General features: G+C 45.9%; 2 protein-coding genes and 1 long non-coding RNA gene across 5 annotated transcripts in view; 1 reads left to right on the top strand and 2 right to left on the bottom strand.

The window, feature by feature from the left end:
* The first annotated feature begins 2,233 nt into the window (after positions 1 to 2,233).
* LOC135369809 (anoctamin-7-like) overlaps positions 2,234 to 22,411 on the top strand; it is a 40,532-nt gene continuing 20,354 nt past the window's right edge. The window contains exons 1-2 of one of the 3 annotated variants that reach the window (XM_064603346.1): positions 2,234 to 2,380; positions 8,797 to 8,986. In XM_064603346.1, coding sequence (XP_064459416.1) covers positions 2,298 to 2,380; positions 8,797 to 8,986 — 273 coding nt within the window. In that variant the 5' untranslated portion in view covers positions 2,234 to 2,297. Of the gene's footprint in view, positions 2,381 to 8,796; positions 8,987 to 14,184; positions 14,396 to 21,580; positions 22,406 to 22,411 lie in introns of those variants that run through there. The other 2 variants (XM_064603347.1, XM_064603348.1) reach the window with 2 other exon arrangements.
* LOC135370477 (uncharacterized) lies at positions 2,667 to 6,301 on the bottom strand. Its single transcript, XM_064604227.1, has 3 exons — positions 6,104 to 6,301; positions 3,877 to 4,409; positions 2,667 to 3,000 (listed from the first exon to the last, which is right to left on the bottom strand). Exons 1-3 carry the CDS (start codon positions 6,204 to 6,206, stop codon positions 2,707 to 2,709), a joined length of 930 nt encoding a protein of 309 aa, XP_064460297.1. The 5' UTR covers positions 6,207 to 6,301; the 3' UTR covers positions 2,667 to 2,706.
* LOC135369810 (uncharacterized) overlaps positions 8,908 to 22,411 on the bottom strand; it is a 57,570-nt gene continuing 44,066 nt past the window's right edge. Inside the window, exons 2-3 of the long non-coding RNA XR_010415129.1 lie at positions 16,876 to 16,965; positions 8,908 to 8,993 (exon numbers count right to left, since the gene is read on the bottom strand). This is a non-coding gene — a long non-coding RNA (uncharacterized LOC135369810). The remainder of the gene's footprint in view (positions 8,994 to 16,875; positions 16,966 to 22,411) is intronic.

Raw genomic sequence — 22,411 nt, 5'->3', positions numbered from 1 at the left:
TCACTTCTGATTCGAGGAGAGAGGGAGGCGTACGCCTCTTTGTGTCAATTATCCCAAATTAACACAAAAAGGCGTACGCCCCCCTCTCTCTTCGAATCAGAAGCGGTAACCCTATCATTCGTGGCAATGGTTGGCGCAGAGCGTGCTATGCGGTGAGGTTCAGTTTTTGGATTGCAATGGGACTAAAATAACTCAATGTTTTTTTTTAAGGCGTTCTCTTTGTACATAACTTGTTCAAAGTACCCACAGACGAATCAAACCAAGGTTTTTGTTAGTTTCCGCGCTCGCCTTCTTCTTCCTCTTCTTCTTTTTTCTCCCTTTTTCCGCTCTTTTGACATTGACTCCTCGTGTTCTCACTGCCTTTCACCACAAAATCGGTGAATTAACTGTCGGTACTCAGAGGACACTTCGCTGTCTTATGCGCAGCTAAGTGAAGCTAGAAGAAGAATCGAAATTTCCCCCGAATGGCGACAAGTGCACTAAGATGACGAAAGGAGCGAGTCGACAAACGTGAACAAAAGACGCGAATGGCAGCTTGCGCAGAGACGACTGCGCACAGAATTAAAGAAGCCCGGGATTCGACGAGTCATTGATCCGTGAAGATTGCTTCGGAAGCAGAACGTCGTTGTGTTTCTGGACGATGTGTTTCGATTTATTCCTTCCGCGATAAGGAGCCTGCAACACGCCACTCAGGCGCCTTCCACGGTCAAATCTGCTATACGATTGCAACAGGGAACGATTTAGACCACAAAATAATTGCCTTCTTCCGGAAGAGTTTATAGATGATGCGTGTACATTAGAAACGTCTCCGCGCGTTGTCTGTTCGGATGGGGTATGTACGATGGCTCAATGAGCGGAATTAATGTCGCCTTCACAATTAACTTCTAACACCCCGTTTAAGTTTCGCTTTCTGTGATTTAATTTTTATTTATTTATGTATTTTCACTGTACATATGGGGGATATACATTTATTAGAAGGAAATGTACGTATGGGGTATATTTATATGAGATATGTTCCCGACTGACTTGCTGCTCCCGATGGCTACGTAGCCAACTTATGTCGTCTTACACCCAGTGTTGCCCGCATGCAGTGTAGTTTTGCCGGCGTACTTGACGAGCAATGCCCGTAATTTGCAATTTTAATTTTCCAACAAAGTTGGGTCGAAAATTGGGACGAAGAGAGTACTGATGGCTCAGGTTATGGAATAGATAAAATTCTCTGGTTAGAGCGCACTCTCTCACTGCAGTCGGAATTTCGAGTACTATCCTTAGTATCAGAGACGATTCGTTTCAGTGAGCAGAGTTTCCTTCCTTTAGTGAAGCAGAGTTACCGTAGACCAGCTCCCGTGGCTCAGTGGTTAGAGTGCTGGCCATGTCACGTCGAGACTGGGAGGTACCCGGGTTCGAATCCCGGTGCCGGCTGTGCTATCTGGGGTTTTTCCTGGGTTTTCCTCAGACGCTTTCAGACATATGTCGGCACAGTTCCCTTAGAAGTCGGCCCAGGACGCACATTCCCCCAGGGCGTTAGTCGTGACGTTGCCCACATACGTGAGGCCGACAACGGCAAGCCCTATCACTACCCACCACCACCACCAGAGTTACCGTAGTCAGACGGCAAACCTAAGGCCGTTGGCAGAACGGCCGTTACTCCATCTGTACTTTACAACCATCATTTCGGATGACATCATCCTGTCCCGTGATTTGTTGAAAACAGAAGACGTACGCCTTTTTGTGGCAATGATGAACTGCATAACTGTATAACTATAAAAAAAACTAACTGCATAACTGTACAAAAAAGGTATACGCCTCCCATTTTCAACGAATCAGGTCAGAGAACGACATCATTCGAAATGACGGTTGCACTTTAGGTGAATTAACGGCCGTTACGCTAACGGCCTTAAGTTTGCCGTCTGACTAGGGTACGACTGGGGTATTAAGCGTTACATTCAAATTTAGGGACCCTTGATCTCGGTTCAAATGTTAGTCGGCGTTTGTGAAACAGGGCCTAAACGACTCATGACACTAATGCCTCCAGTGCTGACGATCCCATGGTGGACCATTAAGGTATTTCTCAACATTTCCAATAAAGCCCGACTGGGGGTGGTCTTATAAGAAACAGCGCGTTATTGCCTCGGCCACTATCGCTGTCTGCTGCCGTCTCTCATTTCCGCTACCGTTTCGAAATAACTTCCGCAGTTGATCCGGCCCACATGCGTTCAGAAGCAGAGCGCCACCAAGTAGTCGCGCCTCGACTGTACCTATCGCACGTATAGCAGTGTGTATGTGTAATATTCGGCATGTTCAGAAAGGGACGGAGAATAGGAAAGATGTTACGACGAGCACTCCACGTGGAGAGACGGCAAAGCAGAACTTCAGAAAGGTTGGTGACACACGTTAACATTGGCTCACCGACATGAACGTTGTATCGAGGTATAGGTCGTGATACCGTTTTACCCTGTCCCTTTTTGTCCATATGTCCATATGTGGCCCACTTGGCCTGGTTTCATTGCTCCAACCACAACACTATACGACACTTCTAGGAAGTTCCAAACTTTGCGATTCATCACGTTCTCACAATGAGCCCCCAGATTGCAGCCCACCATCTAAAAGAGTGCTTACGTTATATCCGTAAAACAGCGGGTATGGTTTGAAAATAATTCAGCATGTTCAGCGTTCAGCATTTTATTCAGCATGTTCGTTCCACACTCAATACGAATCTCCTGCCGCCGCTTGCGCTGGAAGCATGACCGGCTTCTGCCTGAAGATGCCGTACATCCGGGGGTCGGCAAGAATTTTCGAGGAGATCCAACGGTCCTTGGGAACTTGGTTCGCGACGACGGGAACCGGGGGGTTACGACGCTTCCACGTGCTGGGCAAAAGGCTTCCGATGAAACAAGCAAACGCACACAGCGCGACCATGACGAAGATCAGGAGGCCGTGTCGGAAAAGAACGCCGTAACAACTGGCAGTTACCTCCGCAGTTACCAACGTATGCATTACCTGCAGCCAAGATTGAGAACACTTTATGACCTAAAGACAAGCAGACAGAAGTTGTGGTTCCGTTCCGTACTCCACCCTTAAAGGTGTGTATACAAAAAAGAAAAAAAAACGCAGTTGAGCTCAAGGTGCGATCGGAAAAGACCTCTACCCGAGGAACGTCATCATGACGTTGGTAGACACTGAAACCGAAACAAAGTGGGAGGGCTGGGTTCCACGAGTGGGCGCACTTGTTGTCTGCCTCCTATTGAAAGGACCGCAGGACCGAAGGTCGCGTCCCTTACAGGGACCATCGTAATCCCCTCAGGACCGTGGCTTTCGGACGCGACCTGGTGCGCCCCTAGCTAGTTAAGCTCTACCAAATTGGTGGCGCTGCCGAACACTATGACGTCATTTGTTTACAAATAGGGAGATGTCTATAGTGTGTGCCTGAAATATATGTAACCGGAATAATTCAGTTTCTTAACAGTCGGAAGTGTTTTAAAAGGGCTACGATTTTTGATTACAGATCCTGTGAAGCGTTGTTAGCGTTGTGAGGTCCTCGCCTATAGACAAAGCACACTACGGCTCGTGTTGCCAGTGTCATAAGATCCGCGCCTTAGCGTCAGTTCTTAGTACGTAGCTCTTAGTACTTAGCGTCAGTACGAACTGGGTGATAGCAGCGACATCTGGTAGTGGCAGCATCGTTGCCTGTTCGCTGCGGAGTTTAATCAGTGTAAGTGCACACGAACTTCTAAACTTGGATTGTGGGATATTCAGCCAATTTCTTCTTTTTTTTTTTTTTTCACAAGCAAATTGACGCTTACTGGTCTGTTCCGTTCGCCCTTTCCACTAACGAAAATGTTCGTTTAGTCATTAACAAGCGCAAGGTGTACACACCTGTGAGGCATTCCTGGGTCCTCTACCGTGAGCAAGAACTCTAGCGATTTTCTCGGTGCTTTCTTGCTTCTTAGTAACCACTTGTCCATCACCAGAATCGGGCGCTTGTTCAGATGGCGGAACAACCGCGTCGCTTTTTGCCTGTGGCTCAACGGCTGCGGACGCCTTGGCAGTGTTCGGGGGATCCACTTTCGTTACATTCACAATCCTGCGCCGCTCCTTCCCTTCAAGCAACTTTAAAACTCGTCGCAGAGATTCTGCCCTTGGATCTTTCGTGCCGTTCAGTCTGGTCCCGTTGCCCATTCGTAATGGGATAACCTGGATCTGTAGCGATATGTGGGTGTCTCCTCCATCCCCGGGCGACCCGTTGCTTTCGAATGCTATTTCTCTGATCTCGCCAACCGATGAGTTCCGCCGATGAGCAGTGTCGAGCATTTCCTTTTTCACGTCAGACATGGGAAGTCCCTGCATCATATCCTCCGCGGTCTTTCGCATCATGTTGATTATTTTCAAGACATCCGGCGGCGCGTTGGCTGCGTAGATTCGAAGTAAGAGGTTGGGTTTAAATTTACCCCTGGCTATAGACACCAGTCCGTCCACTGCACAGGATCGCTCAACAGGACAGGCACCATATGTAGCCAAACTGAGAGACACATGACATTCACAGATATGACCGAAAACGTATCAGTTCTAGTGCTGTTCTAGTTCTGTGAAAGCTGTCTGCCGCTGATATCGCCTACACTCTTAGAAATGAACTTCACCGCATAGCACGCTCCTAGCCAACCATAATCTCGAATGATATCGTTATCTGCCGTGATTTGTTGAAAACGGGAGGCGTACGCCTTTTCTGTGACACTTATGCTGTTCATAATTGTCACAGAAAAGGCGTACGCCTCCCGTTTGCAACAAATCCGGGCAGATAACGATATCATTCGAGATGATGGTTGGCTAGGAGCGTACTATGCGGTGAAACTCATTTTTAAGAGTGTAGGACTTCCTCGTTGCGTCATTCATCGTTCTCTCCCCTCATTTGTTGAAAACGGGGCGTACGCCTCTTTGTGACACTTAGGCAACTATGTTAATTGTCACAAAAACGCGCACGCCCCGCGCTTTCCGCAAATCAGGAGTGATAAAGGTATCATCCTGTACAATGGTGGACATTCAGCGTGCTATGTGAAGAAGTTCTGGTTTAACAGTAGTTTTGGGGAAGATGGGACTTGTCAAACTGTTTAACACAGCTTTTTCTTCACCCTTCTTCTCACATCTAATACTATGTATGTACTTTTAAAGAAGTGCATGCAATGAAACTGGAACAGCCATGGGTCTAACTCTTGCCTACACTCTTAAAAATGAACTTCACCGCATAGTACGCTCCCAGCCAACCATCATCTCGAGTGATATCGTTATCTGCGATGAGTTGTTGAAAACGGGAGGCGTACGCCTTTTTTTGTGACACTTATGCTGTTCACACTCGTAATTGTCACAGAAAAGGCACACGCCTCCCGTTTTCAACAAATAGATACTGATAACGACATCATTCGTGACAATGGTTGGCACAGAGCGTGCAATGCGGTGAAGTTCATTTTTAACAGTGCACTCTTAAAAATGAACTTCGCCGCATAGCACGCTCCCAGCGAACCATAATCTCGAATGATATCGTTACCTGCCCTGATTTGCTCAAAACGGGAGGCGTACGCCTTTTTTGTGACGCTTATGCTGTTCATAATTGTCACAAAAAAGGCGTACGCCTCCCGTTTTCAACAAATCAGGGCAGGTAAAGATATCATTCGATATAATTGTTGGCTAGGAGCGTGCTATGCGGTGAAACTCAATTTTAAGAGTGTGTATGAAGCTACCGTTGTACGCCAACCTTAAATGTTACTGCTCGATGACCAGACCGCGTTTTAAGGATAAGCAGCTCGATCACTCACACTGCTCTTAAAACAGACTCTTCACCACACAGCACGGTGAAGACTGACCACTGCACAGGATGATACCGTAGCTTCCTCCTGATTCGTGGAAAGCGTGGAGCGTACGGCCTTTTGTGACAATTAACGTAACTGCATAAGCGTCACAAAAAGGCGTACGCCTCCCCGTTTTTAACCAATCAGGGGACATAACGTTGTCACTCGGGATTGCGGTTCGACAACAGGGTGCTATGCGGCGAAGTTCAGTTTTCCCGTGAAAAGAAGGTGTTATGGTGTTCCTAAAATGAAGATTCACTTACGGAACAAAACCGGCAGCTTCGGCAACCCCGGAGCGAGTACGTCTACGCATCGCACGCTAACTACCAGAGCAGAGCCGACCACGATCAAGGGAAAAAGAACCATGGTACCCCCGCTTCTCTGGAACCAGTTGTTGAATGCGGATGAACCATCGAAGCACGCGCCGCAAGTCCCTCGTGCTCCTCGTCTAGACTTCTTCCGCGTCTCAGACGAAGCTCAGTGCTGAGTTGGAACTATAGCTAACCATAGTAGAACCCCATTGGTATCGGCGTTGCGAATTCCGGCACAGTTCCGCGTGCTCAAATCATGTGGCAAATGCTATACACACGGCTAAAACAGAACTTCGCCACATAGCACGCTCCTAGCCAACCATCATTCCGAATGATATCATTCTGTGTCATTATTTGCTGAAAATTGGAGGATGCGCCTATCTGGGACACATTTTGCATGTCCCAAATAGACTCCTCCCCCTGTTTTGAACAAATCATGACACAGAATGATACCATTCGGAATGATGGTTGGCTAGGAGCGTGCTATGTGGTGGAGTTCTGTTTTAAAAGTGCAGGAATGCGAACCTACACTCTGAAAACAGAAAGAAAAAACATCACTTCAACAAGGCGTACGCCCCCTTCTCTCCTCTAATCAGAAGCGATAACCCTATCACTCGTGGCAATGGTTGGCGCACAGCGTGCTATGCGGTGAAGTTCTGTTTTTAGAGTGTAAGCGTCAGGTCGAACCGTTAAACAAGATCCAAATCTGAGTGAATGAGAGTGACAATGAAATATTTCAAAGTCTTCACTCATTTCAGCATGCGCATGCGCATGGATGACAGCCCTACAGCTTTCGCTCAGTTTTTATGCACTAGCGATAATCCACGTAATCAGAGGCAAGCAAGCGCTCTTGTAATTACCTTCCTGAACCAGAATAGCGTGAATCAATCATGCGTAATGAGATTAGCTATATTTTCTTTTTACTTTTTTTTTGAACCGATGTGGTGCACAAACTGCGTCGGACATCTCACGCCGTACTTGTCTTTCCAGTCCCGGTGTGTTGTGCTCGCGTATATCCCTTGCAAGGAAGCAGGTAGAGTCCTTAATGGATGCTGAGTTAATGTTACTTCATTTATTGTTTCTTTCCTAATCTATAGCTAACTCTAACTGTGTGCACTTGAGCATATAGCAAGTACCTCGAGGGCTTGACTTAGAATAGCTGCCAGTCTCCTAGGCTTTTCTAAGTCCTCCTGCAAGCAGTTTTCCATTACGGCCACCGTTGCGTAATCCCTTAAAGATGGTTGGATTTTACTAGCATGCGTGTGTTGACGTTGAAGGAAGGGAAAGAGAGAAAAATGATGAAAGGGCTCGCTAAAGCACGTACTCGCCACGACTGTACCGATATTATATGAGGAAAAGTTGCTATTCTGTTCGCCCGTGCTAAAGCAAGAGACTCCTAAGGGGGAAAATAGGGTAGTTAAGCTTACGATCGGTTAGCGCGCACCATAATCGTCGAAGTGTACTCTGTCGCAAATCCCCTATATAGAAAAAGGACCCTAAAGAAGTACGCTCGCTAAAATCACGAGCATTCTGTGGCACACCGCGTAAAATGGCACTGGATATGTCTTCTATGTTTGGTCTATTGGTCTATTTGATCAAACGATTTTGGTCAGATGATTTGATCTATCTGGTTCACCACACAGTTCGTTGTCCATCGCACTGCTTGCTGATGTTTGCACTCGCTTAGAACTTCTCTTGCCACTGACGTCGTCATTGCACTGAAATAGGCTCCTGTTCATCTACTGTAGTGTACTCCGGACGACAACAACTTTATTTTAATGATGGCGTATTCTGGGGTGTCATCGCAAGGAGCGATACTCTATCCCATTATTATTATCACTATTATTGTTGTTCTTATTGCTTGCGCTAATGTGATGAAATGGAATAATGAGTACGGAGTCCAAAAAGATTGACATGGTGAGAGGGAGAGAGTCCAGCTGGAGACACTGAAAGTGTGGGTCGAAAAGGTTGGTAGAGCGGGCAATTGAGAAGGATGTGCTCTTACACTCTGAAAACAGAGCTTCGCTGCGCAGCACGCTCCTACACTCTTAGAAATGAACTTCACCGCATAGGACGCTCCTAGCCAACGATCATCTCGAATGATATCGTTATCTGCCCTGATTTGTTGAAAACGGGAGGCGTACGCCTTTTTGTGACAATTATGAGCAGCATAAGTGTCACAAGAAAGGTGTACGCCTCCCGTTTTCAACAAATCAGGGCAGATAACGATATCATTCGAGATGGTCGTTGGCTAGGAGCGTGCTATGCGGTGAAGTTCATTTTTAAGAGTGTACCCCAATACCGACGGGACTGTATGTGATGTAAAATGACAATGAGCTGGCGGAGACACGTGGCATATAGGGAGAGCCAGGAAAGTGAAAAACGAATGGCCATCTCATGCAGGATTGCGCCCACCACACTTTGATCGATCGCGAAGAGATAAGCGCAATCTCCGTCCCAGGCACGTGGAAATCGCACTGCTGCCAATAATTTCATCACAACTTCCGTTTCAACAACATCACCGTCACGTTCCGTCTCATTCTTCTCCTGCACTGTAGAATACTTAAATAGAAATCACGGAGAAATACAAAGAAACATCGTGATTGCGTGCGTGTAATGTCTGTGTCTTCACTCTTGCCTCCCAGCTCTGCACCTACCGAAGGAGCTTCGACTGCAGAACAGGGCGCAGTTCAGGAGCCGGAGGGCAGTGAGGACAACATGCCCCGACTGGGTCAGCATGGAGAGAAGTACGAACTAAACGGAGCCTCGGACGCCCCTTCATACGGGTCCTTCCGTAAGGAGGACGGTGGCGCCCTCCTAGGTCATGATCACCTGGTAAGTCCTGTTTCGCAAGTCAAAAGAGTTTTACAATAGCGCACGTAGGAACTTTGCGAGTGCCAGAAATAGCGTTATTGCAACTGCGCATGCAGAGAACGTAAACTCAGCCTTTGCGTTTCGCGCGAGCTCGCTATTTATTGGAAATTGTGGGGCCACGGGAAGCTGGTTTCGCGGCTCTGCGTTGCTCTCGCGGACGACGAGAAACGCGTCGTCTGCTAAATGTCGGAAAGTAATTCACAAGAACACAATGAGTTGTCTTGCAGTAGCATATTTTTTTATTATGAACAATAAAGCGTGCTTAGAAAAAGTGATTCCTCTGTGTTTTCGGTTTTCTATTCTTTTTTTTTTTTAATGTATTCGTTTCTAGCCGTAACGGCGCTGCAAGCGGCGTACTCAAAGCCGCATACTCTTAGAAAAGAACTTCTTACCGCATAGCACGCTCCTACACTGTTAAAACAGAACTTCACCACATAGCACGCTACTAGCCAACCATCATACCGAATGATATCATTTTGTGTCATGATTTGTTCAAAACAGGGGGGAGGCGCCTATCTGGGACAGATTATCTTGTCCCAGATAGGCGCCACCCCCCTGTTTTGAACAAATCATGACACAAAATGATATCATTCGGTATGATGGTTGGCTAGTAGCGTGCTATGTGGTGAAGTTCTGTTTTAACAGTGTACCCACCCATCATCTCGAATGGTATTGTTATCTGCCCTGATTTGTTGAAAACGGAAGGCGTACGCCTCTTGTTTTCATATCGATATCATTTTCCTGATATCATTCGTGATGATGGTTGGCTAGGACCATGCTATGCGGTGAAGTTTACTTTTAAGAGTGTACCCTTATGCCATGGAAACGCTATTCTATATAAGCACTGTGCAGACAGGTCCTTTGAGTCCAATATATCGTTCACGTTATGCGCTTACGCTTCCAACAAACGCTATTCTAAACCACGGGGCTAAACTAAATGTCTAAAACATTCGGGCCTTTACGTCGTGAGACAAGGGTAAACATGAGTGACGTCACAGTGGTCGGGTTTCTTCACCGGAGTGTTCTTTAAGGTGTGCCGAAATCTCGGCACACGGCACACCACATTTAACGTCCCTCGCGGAAGACGGCGTATCTGAGCCACTAGGACCTTTCCACCTAGTGGCCACCGGCTTCGGCAAAGTATATACAAGTAAAATACAGGTAACATACAAGTACATATAAGTAAAATACAAGTAAAATACAGGACAGGTTGGAGCCAAATAAAGGGAAGAAAATTGAGAAAGCATCCAACCCACGCAAAAATAAATCGCCGTGTCCAAAACTAACGACGGACAAAATTTCTCTCGACTAACTCCCGTTGCCAAGGCAATTAATTAAAAAGCCCATTAGCGCAGCTCTGTCGTTTAGTCTGCCATATTCTGCATAGGATGCTCATAAAAAGATACTTCAGCTGACGAGGGACAGAGGGTCGTAATAACTTTTTCCCCTGCTATCGACAGAAACATTTCAATTACTTATCGTTACTCTGTGCTCTTGTACCGTTGTTATTTTTTACTACGTCACACGTTTCAACGCCATTCATCCGTCTGTTTGCAGGCGAACCCAAAATAAACCTGCCGCTTCACGAGGCTGGTTCAGATTGAGTTGCGTTGTGCATAAAACGAGGCATCTAATCCCGCACTTTAATTGGATCGCTCGCACACAACACGGTATTGAAACCAGCAACTCAGGCGCTTTACAAAATGGGCGGTGCACCCTTGAAACAAAATTTCACGGCATAGCACGCTCCTAGCAAACCATCATCTCGAAAGGACATCGTTTGCTGGAAGTGGGAGGCGCACGCCATTTTTGTGACAACTATGAAATGCGTAAGTGTCACAAAAAAGGCGGACACCCTCCGTTTACGGCAATTCAGGAGGCAGAACGATGCCATTCGAGATTATAGTTGGCTAGGAAGTAGGAACGTGCTATGCGGTGAAGTTCACCACCCTCCATTCCCCATCCGTCTCTCCCTTTCTTGTCTTTTTTTTCTTTCTTTTCTTTTCTTTTTTGCTGTAGTAGTGACCTACGCCCACTTCTGTGTGGCCAACAACGTCGAGCCGATCCTGCCATTACTCCTCCCCCCCCCCCATACCCCCTTTTCACCACCCTCTCGCCACCACCATCCGCTGTAAGAGTGAAGACGTCTTCCTTTGAGAAAGGGATGCCTCCAAGCAGTGTGCGTTCGTTTCAAGGCTCGACAGTTCCCGCAAGAGATCGCTCGTTTTTAGTAAAAAGGTCTATTAGTAATACACGTCTTAAACGAAGTAAACTCTATGCGCGCCGACACTTCACAAAAGATACAACGGCCTATGCAAATCACACGCGTGTACGTTTTCTATATTTTGCGCACGAAGTACTATACACCGACGTCACAGAATAACGACGAGGCTTTTGTTTTTCTCTCGTTTTAACGGAATAAAACGGTGCTGCGGAGCTTTACTTCGGTCAGTATTCCCTGTGAGATGGGAGACTAAGTACCTGCCATAAAGAGCAATGAAAGAAAGCGACGCATAAATTATCATATTCACCGAGTGTAACAAGTGTCGCAATGTATACATACGCGAAAGAAATACCGAAGAAGCATTCCAGAGGCTACAACCGCACCCCATAGCTCTCATTTCAGATCACAAAATTATACAGACTTAGATTAAAGCCTCACCCAATGTCAGATTGCAATATCACGCAACCACTTAATGAAGTGAGGCAAAAAAGCAGACAACAAAGCCTTTTCTTCTGGCCAGAATCTTGGCACCTGTCGTGTTGAGCCTTCTGGCGACCAAGGAACGACTGTTTGTTCTTTTCCCCTTCTTTCTTTTTTCTACGCGTTTTCCTCTATCTATTCCTGATGACCGACTTCACATCGCTTCCTCGAAGAATACTCCGTATGTGTTCGATTTCATCGTGGGTTCGTGTCTGTACGGGTAGACTATGAATGTGTGTTGCGTCTCCCCGTGCTCGACGGATAGACGGATTACATGGAAGTGCCACTGAAGCATGGACGGTTTAGGAAGGTGAGTTAAAGTTCGCGCGTGAAAGCTGTTGTTTTGTTGCCATATCGAAGTTGCCCCACGTGTTTGTGGTGCCGCATGATGACCGACTACACTGCAGGGGAACGGGGACGAAGCCCGAGCGAATAATTTTCTGCTAAATTTTATTTATCTACAGTACTGACAGCGCAATTTCGAGCCTAATTATAAATAATTGAGCCTAATTATAATAGATTATTAAGCCTAATGATACGTAATAACAATGGGGCACCGAGTCGAGTGGAATGAACACCCTTACGTAGTTCTTCGTCCCTCTCCCATTACCCTCTCCCACGGTATCATCATCAATTTATTTGATGTTGTTGTTCCCACTCTCCGCTCACTTCCAATGCGCATCCGGGTACTGTGGATATTGTACCACCTCCGGCCAACCGTCGGAAGAATATAAAATCCATGAGATATGATAAGAGCCACACGCAAACACACACACACATATACATTAAATGGTGATCAGGTGGCCGATTCACCTCTACACGCAGATCAAACAAACGGGGAATTTTGTATTTTGATTCCTTTATTCCTGGTTCCTGATATTATGTATTTAGTATTATTGTTTATTTCTTTATTATTGTGTGGTTAATTTACCCAGATCGCTTCCACCGTGCTCCGAAAAACGAGAGCAAAATATGAAAGCAACATCCTAAGTAGGACGAGTCCCGTGACATGAATGGGCCCATTTTTATCTTTCTTTCGTTAGCGCCGCGAAGCAGCTATGGCTATGAGCGGCGTTCAGATGTGGACAGATGGAGAGAGGACAGCAGGAAGGGGTGGGGGACGTGGGGGTGGCTCATTTTTCGGTGAACACGAAGCTTCAATGGGCTGCCTGTTACACAAGATACAAGAGCATAAAAACTAAAGACGGGTACACCGGAGTCTTTATTTTTATCCTGTTTCAATGAACATTGCTGTTCCGGCAGGATGTTCAACATCCCGGTAGAGAAGAAAAGCATGCGACTACACGTGTTCTTTTCGAAAATGAACCACTTTTCGGAAAGAGTTACGGGGCTGCGAAGATGGTTTGTGGGTTGCGATATTTTCGGCGGGCTAGCTAAGGGCCGGGATGACGCCGTCAGGTAAACATCACGGGACAGCGTAAGAAATAGCCTGCAATCAACAACAAAAGGGGGAGAAATGTTTTGCGGGCAGGCACGCTCATTCTATGGTAAAAGTCTTAGCTAAGCCTGGCGTCCACATTCCTATACGGGATGAAGTAACTGATTTGACTTGAAAGCAGTACAGGCGCATCGCAGTACGTATTACACGGATACAGCGAATTTCGTTATAAGTGAACCGGAGATAACGGCTAAAAAAAACAAAGAAGAGAGAAGTATTGCAGTAAGATATTCCTGTATCAAGTCTTGGATGGAACCACTAGTTTCCTCGGGGTACAAATACACCGCAGTCTACGTGAAGTCTACACTGTTAAACAGGAACTTCACCGCATAGCGTGCTCTTAGCCAACCATAATCTGGAATGATATAGTTATCAGCACTGATTTGTTGAACACGGGAGGCGTCCGCCTTTTTTGTGACAATTACGAGCAGCACAAGTGCCACAAAAAAGGCGTACGCCTCCCGTTTCAAACAAATCAGGGCAGATAACGATATCCTTCCAGATTATGGTTGGCTAACAGTGTACTATGCGGTGAAGTTCATTTTTAAGAGTGTGGGGATCATCTGAATAGTGCTGGAGGGTAAATTTGAAGGTCAGGGGACCAAGATGGCGACTACTGGCAATTCTGGGGACTAGAAGCTGTAATTGCTCCCCGATTTACTGCTTCTGTTTCTTGGAGTGTGAGGCATCGCCAGCGATGATGGAAACACCCCTTTAATCGTCATCAACATAAATCTGTTGCCGTTGCTTCCATGTTTCTGTTCTTTTTGTTTGTTGTTGCTCGTTTCCTTTATACTTTTTTTCTATAACATCCCCGAGGCCCGAAAACAGCTTGTTCCAGAAACATAAATTTTCTTTCTAACTCAACTGCACTCTCTAAACCTAATTGCTCGAACCCGAACAATACGAGGCCCCCACCTGAACAACGCACGTTCGGCCGTAACGCAATCTCGTATAAATAAGACGTCAACGTTAGTGCCAGCCACCCTTTCCGTGCTCTGGCGATTAAACGCGCGCGTTTGGCTCGCAGCTGCACGCGACGGCTTCTCGCACAGACAGGTCTCGCTGCTCGTCGAACGGCGCGCCAGGACTGCGTACTCCGCGCGCAAGCAGGTTGCCCCTGCAGTGGTTGGGAGTGACTCACCTGGCTAATTTAAGGGTGGCTTCGCTGTCGCCGAATACTCACTAGGTCGTCACCGTCGAGAAGGTATGGAAACGCTACAGTTCAAGATCACTTTGTTTTCGGAGCGCGTGGCGCAGGCGGACGCGAGGCGATGGGGGAAGAGATTTTCGTGACAATCGGATAAGGTGTTATCGTGTTGTGATGTGGTCGGCACAGCTGATGTCGTCGTGGGCGATGTTGATTAAAAAGAAGGTCAAGGTGCGGACTTCTTTTCACTTTGCTTTAAGTTGTTTAGTTGCGTCCTGAGAGGGAAGGAAAGTCAAATGGGTGCGTAGAATTCTTGGATGATGCTTTCTCTTGATTGTGCGAACTTCAAAGTCCGCTGCCTCATATAGGAAGTGCGATTATTTTTTTTCTTCTGTCTTCGCGTTTTCTTTTCTTTCTTTCTTTGTTGACTGATGAGCTTGTGACCGAGGTAATCGTACATGTCGTAGCCTACGCTGATGGTAAGAACAGAGACATTCTAATAATCAATGCATTTTTAGCTTACCTGTAATTTTTTACGTGATTTTTTTTGTACCTTTATTTTTTTACCACCGTTATTCATCTCTAACCTTCTATGCCCAGTATTTGTTGTTTGATACATAATGGAAAGATACCAGTACTTTTTCCTTCTGTGCCTAAATTTTGTGCATTTATTACCTTATATTCATTAGTTTCATTATAATTAATGTGATTGTGCTCTACTGACCCGTATCGCGCTTTTTGGGCAGCTGTTGCCTTCTTCATTCATTATTGTTGTTTACTTTCGAGCACTTAAATAATTTCGAGGTCATAGACTATTTAGAATAACGTTTAGACGAGAAACCATAAACCAGAAATGATATAAAAGTTCAATATTTAGATGACCGCCCGAATTCTTCAACTGTATACACGTCGTTTCTATAGATCTTCCACAGTGCAATTTAATTCTGTCCGATTACGCAGCAGGAATCCAAACTCAAGTACCGACAACTTAATTATTATTTTTTTTTCTCTCTTGCGCTTTCGCTTTGAACAGACGATAAATTACTCTGATCCACCATTACAAAACTTCTCCTCACGCACTTGAAACACTTCTTTCAGGAGTGCCAGAAACTCATCGAAAAATGGAGCTCGCATATCAAGCGCTGCTCGTTCGTTAACCATTTCTCAAGTACGTTCCGTTTTTGGAAACGAGCTCGTAAAGCGGAAAACTCAGACACGCAACTTCGTGTCTTTACATCTCGTTCTTTCCACGCGCCAGACGCTTATTAAGATTGTTCCGGGAAGTTCGCGCACAAACACGACAGACGTTGCTGCTGCCCATCTCACGCTTTCGCCTTTCAAAAGAGCGCGCGTGCAAAAATAACGCGTGCGCGCGGCAGCGTGGAACCAAGGCATTCATCATGGGCTCGTGTCATCAAAGACACGGCGACCTGTGCAGGGAAAACTCAGGTGCAGAGCATCTGGTTTCGTTTTGTTTCTTCGCGCGTTTGGAAAAGTCCTTTACCTGACAGGCGGATAATTGAAGGTCAGCCGCAAATTAATGTTAACTGTTACAATGGGAACATTGTCGGAAACGTGTAGGTCACGGTTAACTTGATAAATGGGTGGCTGCGTAGTTACATAATCGGAAAATAAATGTGTAGGCTTTTGTTTTCATAACTGCGATTGTTTCGTTATAGTTACGTAGAGATCAGATGGATTTGATATAGGTTAGGATATATATTATCGTCACGTATTGTGTTGTCTATCTAGGCTAATTCCGACCCTTTTATGCGTAAAAGTGGTAATAAGCTCTAAAAACCGAACTTCACCGCATAGCGCGCTCTGCGACAAGCATTGCAACGAATGATAGGGTTATCGCTTCTGATTCGAAGAGAGAGGGGGCGTACGCCCCCTCTCTACTCGTATCAGAGGATATAATCCTATCATTCGTGACAATGGTTGGCGCCGAGCGTGCTATGCAGTGAAGTTCAGTTTTTAGAGTGCACACTCTTAAGAATGAACTTCACTGCATAGCACACTCCTAGCCAACCATCATCCCGAATGACAACGTTCTCTCACGTGATTGGATTGAAAACGGAGGGCGTACGCCATTTTTGAGGCAATTATGGACGGCATAATGCTACAAAAATGGCGTACGCCTCCCGTTTTCAGCAAATCAGGGAAACGAACGATGCCATAGCACGCTCCTAGCCAGCCGTCATCACGAATGATATCGTTATCTGTCCTGATTTGTGGAAAACGGGAGCCGTAAGCTTTTTTCGTGACACTTATGCGGTTCATAATTGCCACAAAAAGGCGTGTGTCTCCCGTTTTCGACAAATCATGGCCGATAACGATGTCCTTCGAGATGATGGATGGCTAGGAACGTGCTAAGCGGTGAAATGGTGAAATTCATTTTTAAGAGTGGGGGCCGTTGTCAAGGCAGAGCGAGCAGATGAATCGCGATGACTTTTAAAGGTCGTTATGCTAACGTTACTGTCGGGTCTGAGCCCACCACCTGCTTGTTAACACGTCATACGTGCGCGAAACCTCACCTGTAACAGGTGACCGCTTCGTCCTTCTCATCTGAATTGCGTTTGTCGTATAGGCGGCCAAACCTCCTCCCGGGGAAGATGCGGGCGTTTCTGAAAATTCCAAACAAGAGAAACATGAGAATCTGCATGATTTGAAGAAAATAATGTGTTGATCACTGGAGACTCTCAATGTTACCAGACAGATCTGGGTTGTAATTTTTTTCTAAGCAATGAAAGTTGAGGCTGGGCCAACGAGCCGCGTTATATCGGGTGCAAGGGAGGCCACTCAGCTGGGTGGCACAAGCGAGAAGGCCAGAGGTCCTGCCGTTAGGTTCGTGCATATTGTATTCTTCCTCCGCCTTTCATGAGTCTTGGAGACGCATATGGTACATATACTATTCCGTACCTAAAGTTTCTCGAGTAACATTCATCCTGCTCGTACGGTGATGTATATTACTAAACTGTGGTGTTTACTAAGGTGTGAAGCAGCAGCTCTTATTCCGTTCTTGAGTTTAATAAGTTTTCCTTTAAAAACACATTCCTCATGCCAGTAGTCAGGTTAGATCTTATATATGTATATATATATATATATATATATATATATATATATAAGTTGAAATAAACGAATGCGGTTGACCACGAAAAATAAAGGTATTCAATAAAGATCAGAAGTGGAGACGGTGCTTCTACAGGACAAGGAATAAAAGGGGAACTTTATTAAAAACTAAGAGGGAGTATTCGACGTTTCGACAGCAGCGCTGTCTTCAACAGGAATGGGATATTATGGTAACTGCAAGACAACTGCAAAGAATGAGAGGGGAATACGTACAAGGGGAGAGGGCAGCACACGTGCTTTGTCATACAAAGACACGTGTGCTGCCCGTGACACGTGACAAAGCACGTGTGCTGCCCTACCCATACCATACCCTGCCCTAACCATAATATCCCATTCCTGTTGAAGACAGCGCTGCTGTCGAAACGTCGAATACTCCCTCTTAGTTTTTAATAAAGTTCCCCTTTTATTCCTTGTCCTGTAGAAGCACCGTCTCCACTTCTGATCTTTATTATATATATATATATAGCGGGATGACAAATGAGACTCGATAAATATAGTATAATTCTATGTGTTCTTGTAATGTGGCACTTATACCCCTGTCACACGACAAATTGAATGTCATTCACAGCGACTCACATTCGCAGTGAATGACATTCATTCCGTGTCACACAATGAAACCAAATAGCAGTACGTGAAGCGAATGACATTCGCTTTTCCCTCTTGCACATACTTTCTTCGCAAATTATGCCCTATGTATGTCACAAGATTTTATATCACTCGATACACCACGGTTGACGGTTTGATTCAAATTATTTTCATGCATGCCAACAAATTATGTAACCGGGACTGCTAGAACAGAGCGTAAAATGCGGTCTCCACTCTGTGAAATTCATTTACTCCCATGCATTTACTAATGAAAGGGATTTTTCCTGGCAATGCATTTAGTCCCCAAAAGGAGTAAAAAATACTCCCTTTTTCCTTAGATTGTATGCGTCGACGGCGACAGTATATATGTAGACCGATGCCTAAGATACGTGCGTCAGGAAAGAAAAAAGAAAAGAAAAACGGGTTGTATAGCAGTCTCATATTAGCGTTGTTTGCTTTCTTATAAGATTACTACTTCGTCATTACGGGTTTAGCAATCCGGGGGTACTAAAAGCCCCCATGAACGCCGTTCACAGCTGCTGCAGCTCGTACGAGGACAGTTTGATGAGACTCGAGCACCTGTTGCCACAATAACATCCAAGGATGATGGCAGTCTCAGCGAGCAACAAGCATAAGAAAAAAGAGGAATGTATACTTGCAATCACGAATGTGCAGGGTACGCAACGTGCTCCGTAATAGGTCTGCGTAGACGAACTCCAAATGGAAATGAAGGAAATCAAACACCGTTTTTGTTTAGCAGTCATTGACGAGGTGTTGCTTATGTACCGGTACCATGACGTTTTGCCTATCCGCACTCTTCGAAACGAACTTCACAGCACAGCACGCTTCTAGCCAGCCGTCATCACGAATGATATCGTTATCTGCCCTGATTTGTTGAAAACGGGAGGCGTACGCATTTTTTTTGCCAATTATGAACAGCATAAGTGTCACAAGAAAGGCGTACACCTCCCGTTCTCAACAAATCAGGGCAAATAACGATATCATTCGAGGTTATGGTTGGTTAGGAGCGTGCTATGCGGCGAAGTTCATTTTCAAGAGTGCGGGGCGTACGCCACGTAATGACCCCTCCGCAACAAGGGGCGTTCAGTAAATTGTCAGCCTGACCCAAAACGAGGCGGCCAAGGCGAACGAACTAATGTTACTTTTCGACGTAGTCCTTGCCAACGTCCACACAACAATGATGTGAAGATTGGATCTCCGTGAAGATAAAAAAGATATCGGAAGTTTCGCCGCCCAAAAAAAAAAAAAACGCGTCACGCGGTGTCAATGACGTCAACATCACTGCGAAAGTGGACACCAGAGAGTTCCAGAGAGTTGTTGGAACAGATGGAAGTCCGATGGGGCGAACATTGGAGGGAATGGTGGATGGTTGACCAGAGAAAAGCCGTAGGAGTGGATGGCAGTCATTGCTATACAACAGCACGGTCTATAGGGACGCATTGTCCCGATGAAAGAGGATTACCTTCCGGAGTAGAGCTCGTCGTTTGGCCTTCATGGCGTCTCGCAAGCGATGAATCAGAGTTGCGTATAATCCCCGGTGATGGGCTGCTTCTTCGTACGTTAATCGACGAGAAGTCCTCGTTCTCGATCCCAGGAAGCGAAATGGACATCACCTTGCCCGCTGATGTAACGCTTGAGCCTTCTCCGCGTGGTGAAAAAGATCGGTGCTTCCACTGTTCGGACCGCACATTTCTCTCCTGTTGGAAGTGGCGGGCTCGGACTTCGTTCACAATAAGAGACACGGCGCGAAAATCCGCGGAATCTGCCCTGAATTGCTGGAGATTGCACTTGGATGTAGTTGATGGCGTAGTAGTTTCTAACCATCAGCGTGCAATTCTGAGGCCTAACTTGTGCCTATATATATTGTGCACGTCAAAATGACGGGTCAAAAATGTGTTTTTGAATATGCCTGCACTCTTAAAAATGAACTTCACCGCATAGCACTCTCCTAGCCAACCATCATCCCGAATGACAAGGTTCTCGCCCCTGATTTGCTGAAAACGGGAGGAGGAGCCTATTTTGTGTCATTATGCACGGCACAAAATAGGCTCCTCCTCCCGTTTTCAGCAAATCAGGGGCGAGAACCTTGTCATTCGGGATGATGGTTGGCTAGGAGCGTGCTATGTGGTGAAGTTCATTTCTAAGAGTGTGTGACACGCGCGATGGTCCGTATGTCGGACTCGGCGAACCGCCATGATCTCATCACGCGTGCGGTGGATGTCTTCTGGTGCGGCCACTTCCTCCCTTCAATTCTGCGGCCCGTTGCTTCACCGTGCTGTACACTCATCAAACAGAACTTCACAGTATAGCACCATTGTACATGCAGAGTGATACCTTCGTCACGCTTGACTTGTGGAAAGCGCGGGGCGTACGCCTTTTAGTGACAATTATCGTAACTGCATAAGTGTCACAAAAGGCGTTTTCAGCGAATTAGGAGATAGAAGGATGAAAGTCGTGATGATGGTTGGGCAGCTGCGTGCTATGCGGTGAAGTTGTGTTTTAAGATTGTAGGTTGAGGCTTCCCCTCCTAACGTCGCCACCACCATCTTAAAAATGAACGTCACCGCATAGCACGCTTCTAGCCAACCATCATTCTGAGTGACATCGCTCCTACCCCTGATTCGCTGAAAGCGGGGGGCGTACGCCATTTTTGTGGTACTCTGCAGTTCGTAGTTGCCACAAAAATGGCGTACGCCCCCGTTTTCATCAAATCAAGGGAGAGAGCGTTGTCATTCGGGATAATGGTTGGCGAGGGGCGTGCTATGCGGTGAAGTTCCTTTTTAAGAGTGTATGGTGAAGTTTGTTGTCTGTGCGAGCAATTCTTTTGCATTCTAAAAACTGAACTTCACCGCATAGCATGCTCTGCGCCAACCATTGCCACGAATGATAGGGTTATCACTTCTGATTCGAGGAGAGAGGGAGGCGTACGCCTTTTTGTGTCAATTTGGATACATGATAATTGACACAAAAAGGCGTACGCCTAACTCTCTTCTCGAATGAGAAGCGATAACCCTATCATTCGTGGCAATGGTTGGCGCAGAGCGTGCTATGCGGTGAAGTTCAGTTTTTAGAGTGTGTTTGTAAGGCCCAGAACTGGTCTGAGGTGAGGCCTGTGCTCTCGTCGCGCAGCTTCATCTATCATTTTCCGTCATCAACACCCCCAACTTCCCATACAGTTATAAAATTTGAAAACACTGATTATCGACAGACTTTTTCTCTTTCATAATGCTCTCAAAAGCGAGTGTTTTATGAAGCCTTATATGTTAATACTGTGTAGTGCAAACACCGGTAAACACTGAACTGCTCTTCCGCTTTGCTTTGCTAGGAAGGTCGCTATGTGACAACAAAAAGAAAAAGAAAAAAAAAGCAGCTGGTAGGCGTTCTTATGAGTGACTGATAGCTATACGGCAACAAACTGAAATACAAAGGGAGCTTGCAGCAGGCAACTTTATGCGGTTTTGCTCAGAAACGCAGGTTGCACTACGCAATGCAGTCAGGTGCGATCGTCTTGTCTGTAGCAGCACTTGTTGAAAACAGGCCGTTTTCGGACGCACAAAATGACCGCTGTTGTCAGATTGCCCGAATTAAAACGTCAGTGGAACGTAAAAGATAAGTATACCTACGTTTTCATGTACGGTGTATAAAACGGTGCCTTGAATGCAGTTTCCCGTGTCCAGTTTCCAGTGTTTTCGTGCGCGGTCGTCGCTGCAACAAGCTGCAGTTTTGTAAATCTCCGCAGTAATATTTTATCATTTTTGGCTCGCAATTTGTTACAAGCGGTAGCGGCCGTTTCGGGGATTTATTTGAAGAGCTTCCGTAAGCGTTTGCCGGATTTGTAAGCTATGGACGACAAATGATAAACTATTAATAGGTTTGTTTAATGCCGGTAAGTGATGTACATGATTTAAATAAACTAGAATACCAAACAGAATCGCAAACTATAGCGGTTAATATACAATCGCGCAGCTTATTAAAGATATTGTGCTGGCATTGACGATGGTGCTGCCAGTTTGCAATCGAGTTCCAATAATATGCGGTGCCGCTGTTACATTGCAAAGCGATCTCCCTGCCAATATGGCGGCATTTTCTCGAGAGGCATGGTGGGTTGACACGCAGACATAATCAACAATCCTTATGCACATACCTTTGTTACGTAGCTTTTGTCATCCATTCACCAAAAAATTAACCAACTATATATCTATCTAAATAATGGAAATTCGTCGTCAAGGTTCGTCATGCATCAAGGAAGTGTAGTGACCATAAAACAGGAGAAAAGTGGAGCAGATATGCAGCCTTTCCTCGGGCTGTTGCGTTGTCCATTCGGCAAAGGTAGCC

The sequence above is a fragment of the Ornithodoros turicata genome, chromosome 10, assembly GCF_037126465.1.
Source record: "Ornithodoros turicata isolate Travis chromosome 10, ASM3712646v1, whole genome shotgun sequence".
NCBI classification, from domain to species: Eukaryota; Metazoa; Arthropoda; class Arachnida; order Ixodida; family Argasidae; genus Ornithodoros; species Ornithodoros turicata.
Note: the sequence above shows the minus strand (reverse complement) of the source record. Positions and strands in the feature narration are given on the sequence as shown.